This window comes from Agelaius phoeniceus, chromosome 37, assembly GCF_051311805.1.
Source record: "Agelaius phoeniceus isolate bAgePho1 chromosome 37, bAgePho1.hap1, whole genome shotgun sequence".
Classification (NCBI taxonomy): domain Eukaryota; kingdom Metazoa; phylum Chordata; class Aves; order Passeriformes; family Icteridae; genus Agelaius; species Agelaius phoeniceus.
In genome coordinates this window covers 884,637-903,853 of record NC_135302.1, presented here as the reverse complement: position 1 = coordinate 903,853, position 19,217 = coordinate 884,637, and the positions used below count along the sequence as shown (strand labels likewise).

The 19,217-nt window shown below is 45.3% G+C and overlaps 2 protein-coding genes across 8 annotated transcripts; one reads left to right on the top strand and one right to left on the bottom strand.

Moving 5' to 3' along the window:
• Positions 1-1,961: 1,961 nt before the first annotated feature.
• Positions 1,962-6,255, bottom strand: LOC143691929 (vitamin K epoxide reductase complex subunit 1-like). 4 transcript variants are annotated; one of them, XM_077170995.1, is made up of 4 exons: positions 6,081-6,255; positions 5,144-5,253; positions 2,217-2,273; positions 1,962-2,113 (listed from the first exon to the last, which is right to left on the bottom strand). In XM_077170995.1, the coding sequence occupies exons 1-4, from the start codon at positions 6,233-6,235 to the stop codon at positions 1,962-1,964; spliced, it is 474 nt and encodes a 157-aa protein (XP_077027110.1). In that variant the 5' UTR covers positions 6,236-6,255. The 4 variants fall into 4 exon arrangements, with proteins under 4 accessions (XP_077027110.1, XP_077027106.1, XP_077027107.1 ...); XM_077170992.1 differs by lacking the exon at positions 2,217-2,273 and adding an exon at positions 2,343-2,385 and having other exon boundaries at positions 2,004-2,128; XM_077170993.1 differs by having other exon boundaries at positions 2,005-2,128; positions 2,231-2,273.
• A 111-nt stretch (positions 6,256-6,366) lies between these two features.
• Positions 6,367-14,258, top strand: PAGR1 (PAXIP1 associated glutamate rich protein 1). 4 transcript variants are annotated; one of them, XM_077170990.1, is made up of 5 exons: positions 6,367-6,520; positions 8,739-9,178; positions 11,320-11,402; positions 12,310-12,418; positions 13,323-13,417. In XM_077170990.1, the coding sequence occupies exons 2-4, from the start codon at positions 8,745-8,747 to the stop codon at positions 12,369-12,371; spliced, it is 579 nt and encodes a 192-aa protein (XP_077027105.1). In that variant the 5' UTR covers positions 6,367-6,520; positions 8,739-8,744; the 3' UTR covers positions 12,372-12,418; positions 13,323-13,417. The 4 variants fall into 4 exon arrangements, 3 of the variants coding, with proteins under 3 accessions (XP_077027105.1, XP_077027103.1, XP_077027104.1); XM_077170988.1 differs by lacking the exon at positions 11,320-11,402 and having other exon boundaries at positions 13,323-14,258; XM_077170989.1 differs by lacking the exon at positions 13,323-13,417 and having other exon boundaries at positions 12,310-12,513.
• The last annotated feature ends 4,959 nt before the right edge of the window (positions 14,259-19,217 follow it).

Sequence of the window (19,217 nt, the reverse complement as noted above, 5' to 3'; positions counted from 1 at the left end):
ATTTTCCCTCAGTTTTGGGTCCGTTTTAGGTGCATTTCTCTCCATTTTGGGTCGGTTTCTTTCAATTTTGGGCCACTTTGATTTTTGGGTGGTTTCAAGTGGATTTCTCTCCATTTTGGTCCGTTTCTCTCCATTTCGGGTCCGTTTCTCTCATTTTTGGGTCATTTTCTCTCCATTTTGTGTCCGTTTCTCTCCATTTTGGGTCCGTTTCACTCCGTTTTGGGTCATTTTCTCTCCTTTTTGCGTGGTTTCAGGTCAATTTTGGGTGGATTTCTCTCCTTTTTGGTGGTTTCAGGTCAGTTTCTCTCATTTTTGGGTCCGTTTCTCTCCGTTTTGGGTCATTTTCTCTCCTTTTTGGGTGGTTTCAGGTCAATTTTGGGTCCATTTCTCTCCATTTCGGGTCGGTTTCTCTCAGTTTCGGGTCGATTTCTCTCATTTTTGGGTCATTTTCTCTCATTTTTAGGTCCATTTCTCTCCATTTCAGGCCATTTTCTCTCTGTTTCAGGTCCGTTTCACTCCTTTTTGGGTCTGTTTCATTCAGTTTTGGGTGAATTTCTCTCATTTTTGGGTCATTTTCTCTCCATTTCAGGCTGTTTTCTCTCATTTCGGGTCCATTTCACTCCGTTTTGGGTGGTTTCAGGTCAGTTTTGGGTCATTTTCTCTCCATTTCAGGCCGTTTTCTCTCATTTTGGGTCCGTTTTCTCTCCATTTTGAGTGGATTTCTCTCCATTTTGGGTCAGTTTCTCTCATTTTTGGGTGGTTTCAGGCCATTTTCTCTCCGTTTCGGTCCATTTCTCTCCGTTTTGGGTGGATTTCTCTCCATTTCGGGTCCATTTCACTCATTTTTGGGTGGATTTCTCTCCATTTCAGGTCATTTTCTCTCCGTTTCGGGTCCGTTTCTCTCCATTTTGGGTCCGTTTCTCTCTGTTTTGGGTCATTTTCTCTCAGTTTTGGGTGGTTTCAGGCCGTTTTCTCTCCATTTTGGGTCAGTTTCTCTCATTTTTGGGTGGTTTCAGGTCAGTTTTGGGTCATTTTCTCTCCATTTTGGGTCCGTTTCTCTCCTTTTCAGGTCCATTTCAGGTCATTTTTCTCTCCTTTTTGGGTGGTTTCAGGTCAATTTTGGGTCATTTTCTCTCCATTTCGGGTCATTTTCTCTCATTTTTAGGTCCATTTCTCTCCATTTTGGGTCCGTTTCTCTCCGTTTCGGGTCCGTTTCACTCTGTTTTGGGTCATTTTCTCTCCATTTTGGGTCATTTTCTCTCATTTTTGGGTCATTTTCTCTCCGTTTTGGGTGGTTTCAGGTCAATTTTGGGTCCATTTCTCTCTGTTTCGAGTCCATTTCACTCCATTTCAGGGTCCATTTCTCTCATTTTCGGTGGATTTCTGTCATTTTTGGGTCATTTTCTCTCCATTTCAGGCCGTTTTCTCTCATTTTGGGTCCGTTTCACTCCGTTTTGGGTCATTTTTTCTCATTTTTGGGTGGTTTCAGGCCATTTTCTCTATGTTTTGGGTCATTTTCTCTCCATTTTGGGTGGATTTCTCTCATTTTTGGGTCATTTTCTCTCCATTTTGGGTCATTTTCTCTCATTTTTGGGTCATTTTCTCTCCATTTCAGGCCATTTTCTCTCCATTTCAGATCAGTTTCTCTCATTTCGGTCCGTTTCTCTCCGTTTTGGGTCATTTTCTCTCATTTTTGGGTGGTTTCAGGCCATTTTCTCTCCGTTTCGGGTCCATTTCACTCTGTTTTGGGTCCGTTTCATTCAGTTTTGGTGAATTTCTCTCTATTTTGGGTCATTTTCTCTCCATTTCAGGCCGTTTCTCTCATTTCGGGTCCGTTTCTCTCCGTTTTGGGTCATTTTTTCTCATTTTTGGGTGGTTTCAGGCCATTTTCTCTATGTTTTGGGTCATTTTCTCTCATTTTTGGGTGGTTTCAGGCCGTTTTCTCTCATTTTGGGTCCGTTTCACTCCGTTTTGGTGCTGACTCTCTGCTTCTCCCAGCCCCTCAGGTTGAGCCCCAGCAGCGCCAGGTTAACCCCGTAGGTGCTGAGGCACACCAGGCACAGGTCCCCGAGGCCGAAGAGCAGAACCGCCCCGAGCCACAGCGACGCCAGCAGCCGAGGCCACCGAGGTCCCCAACAGCGCCACCCGCGGCCGCGCGGCCATGACAGGGACCTGGGGGAGGGATGGGGTCACACAGGGGTCACACAGGGGTCACACAGGGGTCACCGAGGTCCCCAACAGCGCCACCGCGGCCGCGCGGCCATGACAGGGACCTGGGGGAGGGATGGGGTCACACAGGGGTCACTGAGGGGTCACCAAGGGGTCACCATGGGGTCACCGAGGTCCCCAACAGCGCCACCGCGGCCACGCGGCCCTGACAGGGACCTGGGGGAGGGATGGGGGCACTGAGGGGTCACACAGGGGTCACCATGGGGTCACACAAGGGGGAGCCAAAGGGGTACCAGAGGGGTCACTAAAATGTCACTAAAATGTCACTAAAGGGTCACCAAAATGTCACTAAAATGTCACCAAAGGGTCACCGAGGGGGCACCAAAGGGGGAGCCAAGGGGGCACCAAAATGTCACTAAAATGTCAACAAGGGGTCACCAAAGGGTCACCAAAATGTCACTAAAATATCACTAAAATGTCAACAAGGGGGCACCAAAATGTTACTAAAATGCCACCAAAATGTCACTAAGGGGGCACCAAAGGGTCACCAAAATGTCACTAAAATGTCACTAAAATGTCACCAAAGGGGTCACTAAAATGTCACTAAAATGTCATTAAAATGTCACTAAAATGTCACCAAAATGTCACCAAATGTCACTAAAATGTCACTAAAATGTCAACAAGGGGTCACCAAAATGTCACCAAAATGTCACTAAAATGTCACCAAGGGGTCACCAAAATGTCACTAAAATGTCAACAAGGGGGCATCAAAATGTCACTAAAATGTCAACAAAATGTCACTAAAATGTCACCAAAATGTCACCAAAATGTCACTAAAATGTCACTAAAGGGGCACCAAAATGTCACTAAAATGTTACTAAAATGTCACTAAAGGGTCACTAAAATGTCACTAAAATGTCACTAAAATGTCACTAAAATGTCAACAAGGGGTCACCAAAATGTTACTAAAATGTCACTAAAGGGGCACCAAAATGTCACTAAAATGTCACCAAAATGTCACTAAAGGGGCACCAAAATGTCACTAAAATGTCACCAAAATGTCACTAAATGTCACTAAAATGTCACCAAAGGGGTCACCGAGGTCCCCAACAGCGCCACCGCAGCCACACGGCCCTGACAGGGACCTGGGGGAGGGATGGGGTCACTGAAGGGTCACCATGGGGTCACACAGGGGTCACACAGGGGTCACACAGGGGTCACCGAGGTCCCCAACAGCGCCACCGCGGCCACGCGGCCATGACAGGGACCTGGGGGAGGGATGGGGTCACTGAGGGGTCACACAGGGGTTACCATGGGGGCACCAAAGGGGTCACCAAAATGTCACTAAAATGTCAACAAGGGGGCGCCAAAAGGGTCACCAAGGGGTCACCAAAGGGGGAGCCAAAATGTCATTGAGGGGTCACTAAAATGTCACTAAAAGGTCACTGAGGGGTCAGCAAAATGTCACCAAAATGTCACTAAAATATCATCCAAGGGGGCGCTAAGGGGTCACCAAGGGGACACCAAAATGTCACCAAAATGTCACCATGGGTCACTGAAGGGTCACCAAAATGTCACTAAAATGTTACTAAAATGTCACTAAAGGGTCACTAAAATGTCACTAAAGGGTCACTAAAATGTCACTAAAATGTCAACAAGGGGGCACCAAAATGTCACTAAAATGTCACCAAAAGGTCACTAAAATGTCACTAAAGGGGCACCAAAATGTCACTAAAATGTCTCTAAAATGTCACCAAAGGGTCACTAAAATGTCACCAAAATGTCAACAAGGGGTCACCAAAATGTTACTAAAATGTCACTAAAGGGGCACCAAAATGTCACTAAAATGTCACTAAAATGTCACCAAAATGTCACTAAAATGTCTCTAAAATGTCAACAAGGGGTCACCAAAGGGGTCATCAAAGGGTCACCAAAGGGGGATCCAAGGGGGCAGCAAAATGTCACCAAAGGGGGCACCAAAATGTCACTAAAATGTCACCGAAATGTCACTAAAATGTCAACAAGGGGGCACCAAAATGTCACTAAAATGTCACTAAAATGTCACTAAAATGTCAACAAGGGGGCACCAAAATGTCACTAAAATGTCACTAAAATGTCACTAAAATGTCAACAAGGGGGCACCAAAATGTCACTGAAATGTCACTAAAATGTCACCAAAGGGGTCACCGAGGTCCCCAACAGCGCCACCGCGGCCACGCGGCCATGACAGGGACCTGGGGGAGGGATGGGGTCACCGTGGGGTCACACAGGGGTCACCGAGGGGTCACCGAGGTCCCCAACAGCGCCACCGCGGCCACACGGCCATGACAGGGACCTGGGGGAGGGATGGGGTCACTGAAGGGTCACTATGGGGTCACCATGGGGTCACACAGGGGTCAGCGAGGGGGAGCCAAAGGGGGAGCCAAGGGGGCAGCAAAATGTCACCAAAGGGGTCACCAAAATGTCACTAAAATGTCACTAAAGGGTCACTAAAATGTCACTAAAATGTCACCAAAGGGGTCATCAAAGGGGTCATTGAGGGGTCACCAAAATGTCACTAAAATGTCACTAAAGGGTCACTAAAATGTCACTAAAATGTCACTAAAATGTCAACAAGGGGGCACCAAAATGTCACTAAAATGTCACCAAAATGTCACCATGGGGTCACTGAAGGGTCACCAAAATGTCACCAAAATGTCACCAAGGGGTCACCGAGAGGTCACCAGTGTCCCCACCTCATTCCCAGCACCCCCAGTGTGTCCCCAGCTCATTCCCAGTGTCCCCAGTTTGTCCCCAGTGTCCCCAAAGTGTTCCCAGTTTGTCCCTCCCAGTCCATCCCAGTCCCTCCCAGTCCATCCCAGTCCCTCCCAATCCCCCCCCAGTCCCTCCCAATCCCCCCCCAATCCCCTCCCAGTCCCCCCCAGTCTCCCCCAATCCCCTCCCAGTCCCCCCCAGTGCCCCAGCCCCTGATTACCCAGCAGCCCCTGCAGCAGGTAGAAGAGCAGCCCGATGGCGCCGTTGGGGACGTTCAGGGCGCTGTCCCCGCCCAGCACCGGCTCCACCAGCCCCAGGCCACGCCCCCACCTGGAAAAGGGGCGTGGCAACAATGGGACACGCCCACATACAGTTAGACACACCCCCATGCCCATATATGGTGTGTGCAGGTGGATAAACCACGCCCATTATTCTTGTTAAGCCACGCCCCCAGATTGCGTTGATGCTTTGCTGCTCTAAGCCACGCCCACTTAGTGAAGCCACACCCAATCCCCCATCCTCATGTCCATATATGGACATAATGAGGTTAAACCACGCCCCTGTATCCATATATGGTCACAGGTAGGTTAAGCCACACCCCCATACCCATATATGGGCCTAGAGTGGCCACACCCACATATGGCAACAAGCAGAAGCCACGCCCTCGTAGCCATATATGGAAATACCCAAGCCACGCCCTCACACCCATATATGGAAACACCCAAGCCACGCCCTCCTGCCCATATATGGAAACACCCAAGCCACGCCCTCACACCCATATATGGAAACACCCAAGCCACGCCCTCACACCATCTCCCGCCATTTTAAGCCCCGCCCCTTTCCCCTCACAACCCCGCCCCTCTCCCCTCACAAGCCCCGCCCACAGCACCCTTTAGCGGCCCGCCCTTCCCCTCACCCCATTGGCTGCTGCCTCACACAAGTCCCGCCCACTCCCATTCCCCGCCCACAGCGCCCTTTAGCGGCCCACCCTTCCCCTCACCCCATTGGCTGCCGCCTCACGTAAGCCCCGCCCACAGCGCCCCCTAGCGGCCCGCCCTTCCCCTCACCCCATTGGCTGCCTCCTCACGCAAACCCCGCCCACACCCGTTCCCGCCCTCCCCCTCCCGTTCTTCCCGGGCCGTTCCCGGTGCTTTTACCGGGAGGAGAACACCCGGGTGCAGGACACGGAGGGCCCCAGGTCGCAGGCGGCCCGGTAGGACGGGTCCTTCGCCGCCTGGTGCTCCACATGCAGCGCGTACACCGACAGCGCCGCGCCCGCCACGCACAGCACCGCCCGCAGCACCCCCGCCATCGTTCAACCCCGATTGGGCGGCGCCGCTGCCACTCCCACCTCCCCTCTCCGCTGATTGGCCGGCAGCGGTAAAGCCCCGCCTTGCTTCCGGTTTGGCGGCGGGGGATGATGGGAGATGTAGTTCCTCGCTCTTGCGCATGCGCGGTGGCGTGAGGGGGAAGGAAAAGCGCGAATAAAAAATGGCGGGAGCGCGGCCAAGATGGCGGCCGGGAGCTGAGTGAGGGCTCGGGCTCGGCCCCGCCGCTCCGGAACCCCCCGGAGGCGCTGGGGGAAGGCCGGGGGTCGGTGAGTGAGCCCCGGAGGGGTCGCGGGGGTGGCGGGGACGGGAGGGAATTGATGGGGAGGGGTCGCGGTGACGTCACGGGGCAAGATGGCGGCGGCGGCGTGAGGGGGGGGTGAGGGAAGGGGAGGAGGGAAATGGAGGGAGATTCCTTCAGGGAGAGAAATAAAACACTGGGAGCAAACTGGGAGCACTGGGGACCCCTCACGGATCAAACTGGGAGCACTGGGATCAAACTGGGAGCACTGGGGACCCCTCAGGGATCAAACTGGGAGCACTGGGATCAAACTGGGAGCACTGGGGACCCCTCAGGGATCAAACTGGGAGCACTGGGATCAAACTGGGAGCACTGGGGACCCCTCAGGGATCAAACTGGGAGCAAACTGGGAGCACTGGGATCAAACTGGGAGCACTGGGGACCCCTCATGGATCAAACTGGGAGCACTGGGATCAAACTGGGAGCACCTGGAACCCCCTCAGGGATCAAACTGGGAGCACTGGGAGCAAACTGGGAGCACTGGGGACCCCTCAGGGATCAAACTGGGAGCACTGGGATCAAACTGGGAGCACTGGGAGCAAACTGGGAGCACCTGGAACCCCTCAGGGATCAAACTGGGAGCACTGGGATCAAACTGGGAGCACTGGGGACCCCTCATGGATCAAACTGGGAGCACTGGGAGCAAACTGGGAGCACTGGGGACCCCTCACGGATCAAACTGGGAGCACTGGGGACCCCTCATGGATCAAACTGGGAGCACTGGGAGCAAACTCGCATTCTTCCATCCCGATTTTCCCTTCAAAATCTGAAATTTTTCTCTTTTTTTTCCCTCTTATTTCCTTTTTTCTTCTCCATTTTCCCCCCAAATCCTCGATTTTCCCCAAATTTCCTCATTTTTTCCCCAAATTTCCCCATTTTTCCCTATTTTATCCCCCAAATCCTCAAATTTTCTCCCCAAACCCCAAATTTTCCCCCAAATTTTCTACCCCAAATCCTAAATTCCCCCGCCTTTTCCCCCTCATACTCCCAAATTTCCCCAATTTTTCCCCCAATTTCCCCCCTAAATTCCCAATTTTCCCCCCAATTTTCCCCCGAATTTTTCCCGAATTTCCCCCCTAAATTCCCCTTTTTTCCCAATTTTCTCTCAAATTTTCCCCAATTTTCCTCCCAAATTTTCCCAATTTTTCCCCCAATTTCCCTCCTAAATTCCCCATTTTCCCCCCCAAATTTCCCCAATTTTTTCAAAAATTTTCCTTAAAATTTTCCCAATTTCCCCCCTAAATTCCCCCTTTTTTCCCAATTTTCTCCCAAATTTCCCTTATTTTCCCCCCAAAATTTCCCCAATTTTTCCCCAATTCCCCCGCCTAAATTCCCCATTTTTTTCCCAATTTTCCCCCCAATTTTTTCCCCAATCTCCCACATAAATTCCCCATTTATTTCCCAATTTCCCCTCAATCTCCCCCCTAAATTCCCCTTTTTTTTCCAATTTCTCCCCAAATTTTGCCCCCCAATTTTCCCCCATTTTTCCCCAATCTCCCCGCCTAAATTCCCCAATTTTCCCCCAATTTTCCCCCCAATTTTTTCCCCAATCTCCCACCTAAATTCCCCATTTTTTCCCAATTTCCCCTCAATCTCCCTCCTAAATTCCCCTTTTTTTCCCAATTTTTCCCCAAATTTTCCCAATTTTTTCCCCAATTTCCCCCCCAAAATTCCCAATTTTTCCCCCAATTTTTCCCCCAATTTTCCCCAATTTTTCCCCAATTTCCCCCCTAAATTTCCTCATTTTTCCCCAATTTTCCCCCCAATTTTCCCCCAATTTTCCCCCAATTTTCCCCAATTTCCCCCCTAAATTTCCTCATTTTTCCCCAATTTTTCCCCAAATTTCCCCCAATTTTTCTCTCAAATTTCCCCAATTTTCCCCCAATTTTCCTCCTAAATTCCCCATTTTTTTTCCCAATTTTCCCCAATTTTTCCCCAATTTCCCCCAAAAATTCCCTATTTTTCCCAATTTTTCCCCCAATTTTCCCCCCAATTTTTCCCCAATTTCCCCCTAAATTCCCCATTTTTTCCCCAAATTTCCCCCAATTTTTCCCCAAATTTCCCCCAATTTTTCCCCAAAATTTTCCCCAATTTTTCCCCGATTTTCCCCCTAAATTCCCCATTTTTCCCCCAATTTTCCCCCAATTTTCCCCCATTTTTCCCCCAATTTTCCCCCACCCCCCCAGCCCCCCATGTCCACCCCCCACCCCTCCCCCCCCTCCCCCCTCCCCCCCTCCCTCCACACCCTCTCCCTCACCCCTCCCCCCAAATCCCCCCCCAAATCCCCCCAAAAACCCCAAACCTCCCCGGAAAAAGCCCCAAAATCCCCGGATTTCCCCCCAAACCCCCCTGAGGACGAGGAAGAGGAGGAAGAGGAGGAAGAAGAGGATGAGGACTGGGGGGTTCCCTGGAGCGAGGAGGAGGAGGAAGGAGCCGAACCCCGCGGGGGTTGGACCCCGCGGCCCCAGGAGATTCGGGAGCTTTTCGAGGCCATCGCCCGCGCCGGGACCCTCCCGCTCCGGAACGTTCCGTTCCCGCGCCGCCAGCCCACCCCGGAGCCCCCCAGCCTGCCCGAGCCCGGCGCCGACACCGCCGGCAGCCCCGGCCACCAAAACCACGAGGAAAAGTAAAATCTGGGCGGAAAAATGGGGATTTTGGGGAAAAAATTGGGGTTTTGGGGGGAAAAATTGGGGAATTTTGGGTGGTTTTGGGGCCATTTTAGGGGGATTTTGGGGCCATTTCAGAGGGAAAATTGAGGGTTTGGGATGGATTTAGGAATGTTTAGGATGGATTTGGGAAGGTTTGGGATGGATTTAGGAAGGTTTGGGATGCATTTTGGAAGGTTTAGGATGGGTTTAGGAAGGTTTGAGATGGATTTGGGAAGGTTTGGGATGGATTTTGGATGGGTTTGGGTTGGATTTAGGATGGATTTTGGGGGATTTGAGGTGGATTTAGGAAGGTTTGGAGTGGATTTAGGAAGGTTTAGGATGGATTTAGGAAGGTTTGGGATGGATTTAGGAAGGTTTGGGGTGGATTTGGGAAGGTTTGGGATGGATTTAGGATGGATTTGGGAAGGTTTAGGATGGATTTAAGCAGGTTTGGGATGGATTTAGGAAGGTTTAGGATGGATTTAGGAAGGATTTGGGAAGGTTTAGGATGGATTAGGATGGATTTAGGAAGGATTTAAGGTGATTTAGGATGGGTTTAGGAAGGTTTAGGATGGGTTTGGGCCGGTCTGGGGCAGGTTTGGGGTGGATTTGGGGCCATTTGGGTGCTTTGGGGAAGGTTTGGGCCCCTCCCGCTCCGGAACGTTCCGTTCCCGCGCCGCCAGCCCACCCCGGAGCCCCCCAGCCTGCCCGAGCCCGGCGCCGACACCGCCGGCAGCCCCAGCCACCAAAACCACGAGGAAAAGTAAAATCTGGGTGGAAAAAGGGGGATTTGGGGGGTTTTGGGGATTTTTTCCGGATTTTTTGGGTGGTTTTGGGGCCGTTTTTGGGCGATTTTGGGGCCGTTTCAGGGGGAAAATTGAGGGTTTGGGATGGATTTAGGAAGGTTTGGGATGGATGTAGGAATGTTTAAGATGGATTTAGGATGGATTTTGGAAGGTTTGGGATGGATTTAGGAAGGTTTGGGTTTCATTTAGGATGGATTTAGGAAGGTTTGGGGTGGATTTGGGAAGATTTAGGATGGATTTGGGGTGGATTTAGGATGGATTTTGGGGGATTTGGGGCACATTTTAGGAAGGTTTGGGGTGGATTTAGGGATGTTTAGGATGGATTTGGGTTGGATTTAGGAAGATTTAGGAAGGTTTAGGATGGATTTCGGAAGATTTAGGAAGGTTTGGGATGTATTTAGGAAGGTTTAGGATGGATTGAAGCAGGTTTGGGATGGATTTAGGAAGGTTTAGGATGGATTTAGGAAGGTTTAGGATGGATTTGGGAAGGTTTAGGATGGATTTGGGCAGGTTTGGGATGGATTTAGGAAGGTTTGGGATGGATTTAGGAAGGTTTAGGATGATTTAGGATGGATTTTGGGGGATTTAGGATCGATTTGGGATGGATTTAGGCTGGTTTAGGATGGATTTAGGAAGGTTTGGGGTGGATTTAGGAAGGTTTAGGATGGATTTAGGAAGGTTTAGGATGGATTTAGGGAGGTTTAGGGGTGGATTTAGGAGGGTTTAGGATGGATTTAGGAAGGTTTGGGGGAATTTGGGATGGATTTAGGAAGGTTTGGGATGGATTTTGGGGTGGATTTCAGAAGGTTTGGGATGGATTTAAGAAGGTTTAGGATGGATTTAGGAAGGTTTGGGATGGATTTAGGAAGGTTTAGGATGGATTTAGGAAGGTTTAGGATGATTTAGGATGGATTTTGGGGGATTCAGGATCGATTTGGGATGGATTTAGGCCGGTTTAGGATGGTTTTAGGATGGATTTTAGAGGATTTTGGGGTTATTTAGAGTGAATTTGCGAAGTTTTGTTTCAAATTTTGTGGGATATTTGTAGGATTTTGCTGCAGCTCCAGGACAATTTTGTACCTAATCCTCAATTTGGGTTCAATTCCTGCAAATTCCGCATTTTTCAAGCCCCAAATCCCCAAAATTCAACACGAAACCCCCCAAAATACAACCCAAAACCCCCAAAATTCAACCCCAAACCCCCAAAATTCACCCCAAAACCCCCAAATTTCCCCTATTTACAACCCCAAAAACCCCAAAAGGGATTTTTGCCCAATCCCAAGGAATTTTAACCCAAATTTTCCCATTTTTAGGCCTCCTCCTCCCACGGAATTCGATTTTGACGACGAGCCCCTCCCCCCCAACCCCGCCCTCATCGACCGGCGCCGAACCCCGGGTACCAAAAACCCCAAATTTGGGGCGAATTCCGGGGATTTTGGGGTTTTGGGGGGGAATTTGGGGATTTTTGGGGTGGTTTTGGGGGAGAATTTTGGGGAGATTTTGGGTGATTTTGGGGGGTTTTTTTGAGAAATTTTGAGGGTTTTGGGGCGATTTTGGTTGAGTTTTGGGGGCAATTTTTGGGGAAATTTTGGGTATTTTGGGTTTTTTGGGGGGGATTTTTGGTGGGGATTTTTGGGGGATTTTTAGGGGAAATTTTGGGGGTTTTGGGTGAATTTTGGGGGTAATTTTCAGTGGTTTTGAGGTGAATTTTGGGGTTTTTCGGGGTTTTTGGGGGTGGTTTTAGGGTATTTTAGGGGATTTGGGGGTCTTTTGGGGGGATTTTTGGGGGATTTTTTGGGGGATTTTTGGGGACTTTTTAGGGGGAATTTTTGGGGGATTTTCAGTGGTTTGAGGTGAATTTTGGGGTTTTTTTGGGTGATTTTGAGGTTTTTTTGGGGCAATTTTGGTCAAGTTTTAGGGGATTTTGGGGCAATTTTTTGGGGAAATTTTGGGGGTTTTTTTGGGGTGGTTTTAGGGTATTTTAGGGGGATTTTGGGTCTTTTTGGGGGGATTTTTTGGGTGAATTTTTGGGGCCATTTTGGGGTAGTTCTGAGGAGATTTTTGGGGCAATTTTGAGGCAATTTTTTTGGTGAATTTTGGGGGGCAATTCTGAGCTGATTTTGGGGCGATTTTTTTTGGTGATTTTTGGGGCAATTTTGGGCCGATTTTTGCTTTTTCCCCAGCGATTTTTGAGGCGATTTTTTGCCCGTTCCAACAGCGATTTCCGGCTGATTTCGGGGGTCGATTGGAGACCTCCCAAAAGTGCCCAAATTCCTGAATTTCTCCCCAAATTCCCTCTCCAGGGCCCCCGAGCCGCGGGGCAGAAGCGCGAGGGCGAGGCTGGACAAGGTCCTGCAGGACATGAAACGGCACAAAAAACTCGAGGAGCAAATCCTGAGAACCGGCCGGGACCTGTTCCCCCCCGAGGGCCCCCGAGAGCCCAAACGGCCCCCGGGGCTCTTCCTCAGACACAGGAAATTCTGAACATTAAAAAAAATCCAAATTCAGCAGCTTCTGGTCTGGTTTTGGGGCGATTTTGGGGGATTTTGGGTGATTTTGGGTGATTTTTGGGGTTTTTATTTTGATTTTTTGGGTTTTTATTTTGATTTTTTGGGTGATTTTTGGGTGATTTTACGTTGATTTTTGGGGTTTTTATTTTGATTTTTTGGGTGATTTTTGAGTGATTTTATGTTGATTTTTGGGGTGTTTATTTTTGATTTTTTGGGTGTGATTTTTATGGTGATTTTTGGGTGATTTTAGAGATTTTTATGGTGATTTTTGGGGGGATTATTTGGAGATTTTGGGGGATTTTTGGTGATTTTTGGGATTTTTTTTTGGTGATTTTTGGGATTTTTACATTGATTTTTGGGGGGATTTTGAGGATTTTTAGTGAATTTTTGGGTGATTTTTTGGGGATTTTTATGCCAATTTTTGGGTGATTTTTGGGATTTTTATGTGATTTTTGGGGTGATTTTTGGTGTGATTTTCGGCATTTTTATGGTGAATTTTTTGGGGATTTTTGGGTGATTTTTATGGTGATTTTTGGGTGACTTTTGAGTGATTTTTGGCATTTTTTATGGTGATTTTTTTGGTGATTTTTGGGATTTTTACGTTGATTTTTGCGCCATTTTTACATTGATTTTTGGGTGATTTTTGGGCTGATTTTTGGGGTGATTTTAGGGATTTTCACCACAATTTTTTGGGCTGTTTTTGGGCATTTTTTGGCTGTGATTTTTGGGGCTGATTTTGGGCATTTTCCCAGGACATGAAACGGCACAAGAAACTCGAGGAGCAAATCCTGAGAACCGGCCGGGACCTGTTCCCCCCCGAGGGCCCCGAGAGCCCCAAACGGCCCCCGGGGCTCTTCCTCAGACACAGGAAATTCTGAGCATTAAAAAATGCAGAAAATTGGCAGTGGCTGGTCTGGTTTTGGGGGATTTTGGGGGATTTTTGGGTGATTTTTGGGTGATTTTTGGGTGATTTTTGGGGATTTTACGTTGATTTTTGGGGTTTTTATTTTGATTTTTTGGGTGATTTTTGGGGTTTTTATTTTGATTTTTAGGGTGATTTTTGGGTGATTTTAGAGATTTTATGGTGATTTTTGGGGGGATTTTTTTGGGATTTTTGAGAATTTTTTGGAGATTTTTGGGAATTTTTTGGTGATTTTTTGGGTGATTTTTGGGTGATTTTTGGGATTTTTACGGTGATTTTTGGGGGGGATTTTGAGGATTTTTAGTGAATTTTTTGGGCAATTTTTGAGTTATTTTGGGGGATGTTTTGGGGAATTTTTTGCCAATTTTTGGGTGATTTTTGGGATTTTTACGTTGATTTTTGAGCCATTTTTACATTGATTTTTGGGTGATTTTTGGGATTTTATGTTGATTTTTGGGTGATTTTTCGGTGATTTTATGGTGATTTTTGGGTGATTTTTGTGATTTTTACGTTAATTTTGCGCCATTTTTGCATTGATTTTTGGGTGATTTTACGGATTTTTTTAGGGTGATTTTTGGGGTGATTTTGCGGGATTTTCACCACAATTTTTTGGCTGATTTTGGTTACTTTTGGGTGATTTTTGGGGCTGATTTTGGGCATTTTCCCAGGACATGAAACGGCACAAGAAACTCGAGGAGCAAATCCTGAGAAGCGGCCGGGACCTGTTCCCCCCCGAGGGCCCCGAGAGCCCCAAACGGCCCCCGGGGCTCTTCCTCAGACACAGGAAATTCTGAACATTAAAAAATGCAGAAAATTGGCAGTGGCTGGTGTGATTTTGGGGGCATTTTGGGGGATTTTATGTTGACTTTTGGGGGTTTTATTTTGATTTTTTGGGTGATTTTACGTTGATTTTTGGGGATTTTATTTTGATTTTTTGGGTGATTTTTGAGTGATTTTATGTTGATTTTCGGGGTTTTTATTTTGATTTTTTGGGTGATTTTTTCATTGATTTTTGGGAATTTTTTGGAGATTTTTGGGAATTTTTTGGTGATTTTTGGGAATTTTTTCAGTGATTTTTGGGGGGATTTTGAGGATTTTTAGTGAAATTTTTGGGTGATTTTTTGGGGATTTTTATGCCAATTTTGGGGTGATTTTTGGGATTTTTATGTTGATTTTTGGGGTGATTTTTGGGTGATTTTCGGCATTTTTATGGTGATTTTTTGGGGGATTTTTGGGGGATTTTATGTTGATTTTTGGGTGATTTTTGAGTGATTTTTTGGATTTTTATGGTGATTTTTTGGATGATTTTTGGCATTTTGATGATTATTTTTGCGCCATTTTTCCATTGATTTTTGGGTTATTTTATGGTGATTTTTGGGGTGATTTTGCAGGATTTTTCCACAATTTTTTGGGCTGTTTTTGGTTACTTTTGGGTGATTTTTGGGGCTGATTTTGGGCATTTTCCCAGGACATGAAACGGCACAAAAAACTCGAGGAGCAAATCCTGAGAAGCGGCCGGGACCTGTTCCCCCCCGAGGGCCCCGAGAGCCCCAAACGGCCCCCGGGGCTCTTCCTCAGACACAGGAAATTCTGAACATTAAAAAAAATCCAAATTCAGCAGCTTCTGGTCTGGTTTTGGGGCGATTTTGGGTGATTTTTGGGTGATTTTATGTTGATTTTTGGGGTTTTTATTTTGATTTTTTGGGTGATTTTTGAGTGATTTTATGTTGATTTTCGGGGTTTTTATTTTGATTTTTTGGGTGATTTTTTCATTGATTTTTGGGAATTTTTTGGAGATTTTTGGGAATTTTTTGGTGATTTTTGGGAATTTTTTGGTGATTTTTGGGAATTTTTTCAGTGATTTTTGGGGGGATTTTGAGGATTTTTAGTGAAATTTTTGGGTGATTTTTTGGGGATTTTTATGCCAATTTTTGGGTGATTTTTGGGATTTTTATGTTGATTTTTGGGGTGATTTTTGGGTGATTTTCGGCATTTTTATGGTGATTTTTTGGGTGATTTTTGGGGGATTTTATGTTGATTTTTGGGCGATTTTTGGGATTTTTTTGTTGGTTTTTTGCATTTTTACGTTGATTTTTGAGCCATTTTTGCATTGATTTTTGGGTGATTTTAGGGATTTTTATGTTGATTTTTGGTGTGATTTTTGGCTGATTTTTGAGTGATTTTTGGCATTTTTATGTTGATTTTTTGGGTGATTTTTGGGATTTTTACGTTGATTTTTGCGCCATTTTTGCATTGATTTTTGGGTGATTTTACCGATTTTTGGGGTGATTTTTGGGGTGATTTTAGGGATTTTCACCACAATTTTTTGGGCTGTTTTTGGTTACTTTTGGGTGATTTTTGGGGCTGATTTTGGGCATTTTCCCAGGACATGAAACGGCACAAAAAACTCGAGGAGCAAATCCTGAGAAGCGGCCGGGACCTGTTCCCCCCCGAGGGCCCCGAGAGCCCCAAACGGCCCCCGGGGCTCTTCCTCAGACACAGGAAATTCTGAACATTAAAAAAAATCCAAATTCAGCAGCTTCTGGTCTGGTTTTGGGGCGATTTTGGGTGATTTTTGGGTGATTTTTGGGGTTTTTATTTTGATTTTTTGGGTGATTTTTGGGCGATTTTATGTTGATTTTTGGGGTTTTTATTTTGATTTTTTGGGTGATTTTTGGGGTTTTTACATTGATTTTTAGGGTGATTTTTGGGTGATTTTAGAGATTTTATGGTGATTTTTGGGGGGATTTTTTTGGGATTTTTGAGAATTTTTTGGTGATTTTTGGGAATTTTTTGGGTGATTTTTGGGTGATTTTTGGGATTTTTACGGTGATTTTTGGGGGGATTTTGAGGATTTTTAGTGAATTTTTTGGACAATTTTTGAGTTATTTTGGGGGATGTTTTGGGGAATTTTTTGCCAATTTTTGGGTGATTTTTGGGATTTTTACGTTGATTTTTGAGCCATTTTTCCATTGATTTTTGGGTGATTTTTGGGATTTTATGTTGATTTTCGGGTGATTTTTGGGTGATTTTATGGTGATTTTTGGGTGACTTTTGTGATTTTTACGTTGATTTTTGCGCCATTTTTCCATTGATTTTTGGGTTATTTTATGGTGATTTTTGGGGTGATTTTGCAGGATTTTTCCACAATTTTTCGGGCTGATTTTGGTTACTTTTGGGTGATTTTTGGGGCTGATTTTGGGCATTTTCCCAGGACATGAAACGGCACAAAAAACTCGAGGAGCAAATCCTGAGAACCGGCCGGGACCTGTTCCCCCCCGAGGGCCCCGAGAGCCCCAAACGGCCCCCGGGGCTCTTCCTCAGACACAGGAAATTCTGAACATTAAAAAAAATCCAAATTCAGCAGCCTCTGGTCTGGTTTTGGGGTGATTTTGGGGGATTTTTGGGGTTTTTATTTTGATTTTTGGGTGATTTTTGGGTGATTTTTGGGTGATTTTTGGGGTTTTTATTTTGATTTTTTGGGTGATTTTACGTTGATTTTTGGGGATTTTATTTTGATTTTTTGGGTGATTTTTGGGTGATTTTTATGGTGGTTTTAGAGATTTTTATGGTGATTTTTTTCATTGATTCTTGGGAATTTTTTGGAGATTTTTGGGAATTTTTTGGTGATTTTTGGGATTTTTTTTGGTGATTTTTGGGATTTTTACATTGATTTTGGGGGGGATTTTGAGGATTTTTTGTGAATTTTTTGGGCAATTTTGAGTGACTTTTTTGGCATTTTTATATTGATTTTTGGGTGATTTTTGGGATTTTTATGTTGATTTTTGGGGTGATTTTTGGGTGATTTTCGGCATTTTTATGGTGATTTTTTGGGGGATTTTTGGGTGATTTTATGGTGATTTTTGGGTGACTTTTGAGTGATTTTTGGCATTTTCATGTTGATTTTTTGGGTGATTTTTGTGATTTTTACGTTGATTTTTGCGCCATTTTTCCATTGATTTTTGGGTGATTTTTGGGCTGATTTTTGGGCTGATTTTGGGGGATTTTCACCACAATTTTTTGGCTGTTTTTGGTTACTTTTGGGTGATTTTTGGGGCTGATTTTGGGCATTTTCCCAGGACATGAAACGGCACAAGAAACTCGAGGAGCAAATCCTGAGAACCGGCCGGGACCTGTTCCCCCCCGAGGGCCCCGAGAGCCCCAAACGGCCCCCGGGGCTCTTCCTCAGACACAGGAAATTCTGAACATTAAAAAATGCAGAAAATTGGCAGTGGCTGGTGTGATTTTGGGGCATTTTAGGCGATTTTTGGGCGATTTTTGGGTGATTTTACATTGATTTTTGGGGATTTTATTTTGATTTTTTGGGTGATTTTTGGGGTTTTTACAGTGATTTTTAGGATGATTTTTGGGTGATTTTAGAGATTTTTATGGTGATTTTGGGGGGATTTTTACATTGATTTTTTGGGAATTTTTTGGAGATTTTTGGGAATTTTTTCGGTGATTTTTGGGAATTTTTTGGTGATTTTTGGGATTTTTTTTGGTGATTTTTGGGATTTTTACATTGATTTTTGGGGGGATTTTGAGGATTTTTAGTAAATTTTTTGGGTAATTTTGGGTGATTTTTTTGCCATTTTTATATTGATTTTTGGGCGATTTTTGGGATTTTTTTGTTGATTTTTTGCATTTTTACGTTGATTTTTGAGCCATTTTTGCATTGATTTTTGGGTGATTTTAGGGATTTTTATGTTGATTTTTGGGGTGATTTTTGGGTGATTTTTGAGTGATTTTTGGCATTTTTTACGGTGATTTTTGGGTGATTTTTGTGATTTTTACGTTGAGTTTTGCACCATTTTTCCAGTGATTTTTGGGTGATTTTATGGTGATTTTCGGGGTGATTTTAGGGGATTTTAACCACAATTTTTTGGGCTGTTTTTGGGGTATTTTGGGTGATTTTTGGGGCTGATTTGGGGCATTTTCCCAGGACATGAAACGGCACAAGAAACTCGAGGAGCAAATCCTGAGAAGCGGCCGGGACCTGTTCCCCCCCGAGGGCCCCGAGAGCCCCAAACGGCCCCCGGGGCTCTTCCTCAGACACAGGAAATTCTGAGCATTAAAAAATGCAGAAAATTGGCAGTGGCTGGTCTGGTTTTGGGGGATTTTGGGGGATTTTTGGGTGATTTTTGGGGGTTTTATTTTGATTTTTTGGGTGATTTTTGGGTGATTTTATGCTGGTTTTAGAGGTTTTTATGGTGATTTTTGGGGGGATTTTTTTGGGATTTTGGGGACTTTTTTGGTGATTTTTGGGGGTTTTTTTGGGTGATTTTTGGGATTTTTACGTTGATTTTGGGGGGATTTTAAGGATTTTTACTGAATTTTTTCGGGAATTTTTGAGTGATTTTGGGTGATTTTTTTGGGATTTTAATGTCAATTTTTGGGTGATTTTTGGCATTTTTAATGTCGATTTTTTGGGTGATGTTTGGTTGATTTTGGGGATTTTTACGTTGATTTTTGAGCCGTTTTTGCATTGATCTTTGGGTGATTTTTGGCATTTTTATGTTGATTTTTTGGGTGACTTTTGGGATTTTTACATTGATTTTTGAGCCATTTTTGCATTGATTTTTATTTTGATTTTTTGGGTGATTTTTATGGTGATTTTTGGGGGATTTTAGAGATTTTTATGGTGATTTTTGGGGTGATTTTTTCATTGAATTTTCATTGATTTTTTCATTGATTTTTTTGGTGATTTTTGGGTGGGTTTTTTTTATGGTGATTTTTGGGATTTTTACATTGATTTTTGGGGGGATTTTGAGGATTTTTA

Coding starts and splice junctions, on each gene's coding strand:
- LOC143691929 (XM_077170995.1), bottom strand. CDS start 6,235: ATGGCGGGGGTGCTGCGGGCGGTGCTGTGCGTGGCGGGCGCGGCGCTG. Junction 2,274..5,143: donor CCTGCTGCAGGGGCTGCTGG/GTAATCAGGGGC, acceptor TCCCTCCCCCAG/GTCCCTGTCATGGCCGCGCG. Junction 2,114..2,216: donor GGGGACCTCGGTGACCCCTG/TGTGACCCCTGT, acceptor GGTGGCCTCGGC/TGCTGGCGTCGCTGTGGCTC.
- PAGR1 (XM_077170988.1), top strand. CDS start 8,745: ATGTCCACCCCCCACCCCTCCCCCCCCTCCCCCCTCCCCCCCTCCCTC. Junction 9,179..12,309: donor CACCAAAACCACGAGGAAAA/GTAAAATCTGGG, acceptor TTCCCTCTCCAG/GGCCCCCGAGCCGCGGGGCA. Junction 12,419..13,322: donor TCCTGAGAACCGGCCGGGAC/CTGTTCCCCCCC, acceptor ACCGGCCGGGAC/CTGTTCCCCCCCGAGGGCCC.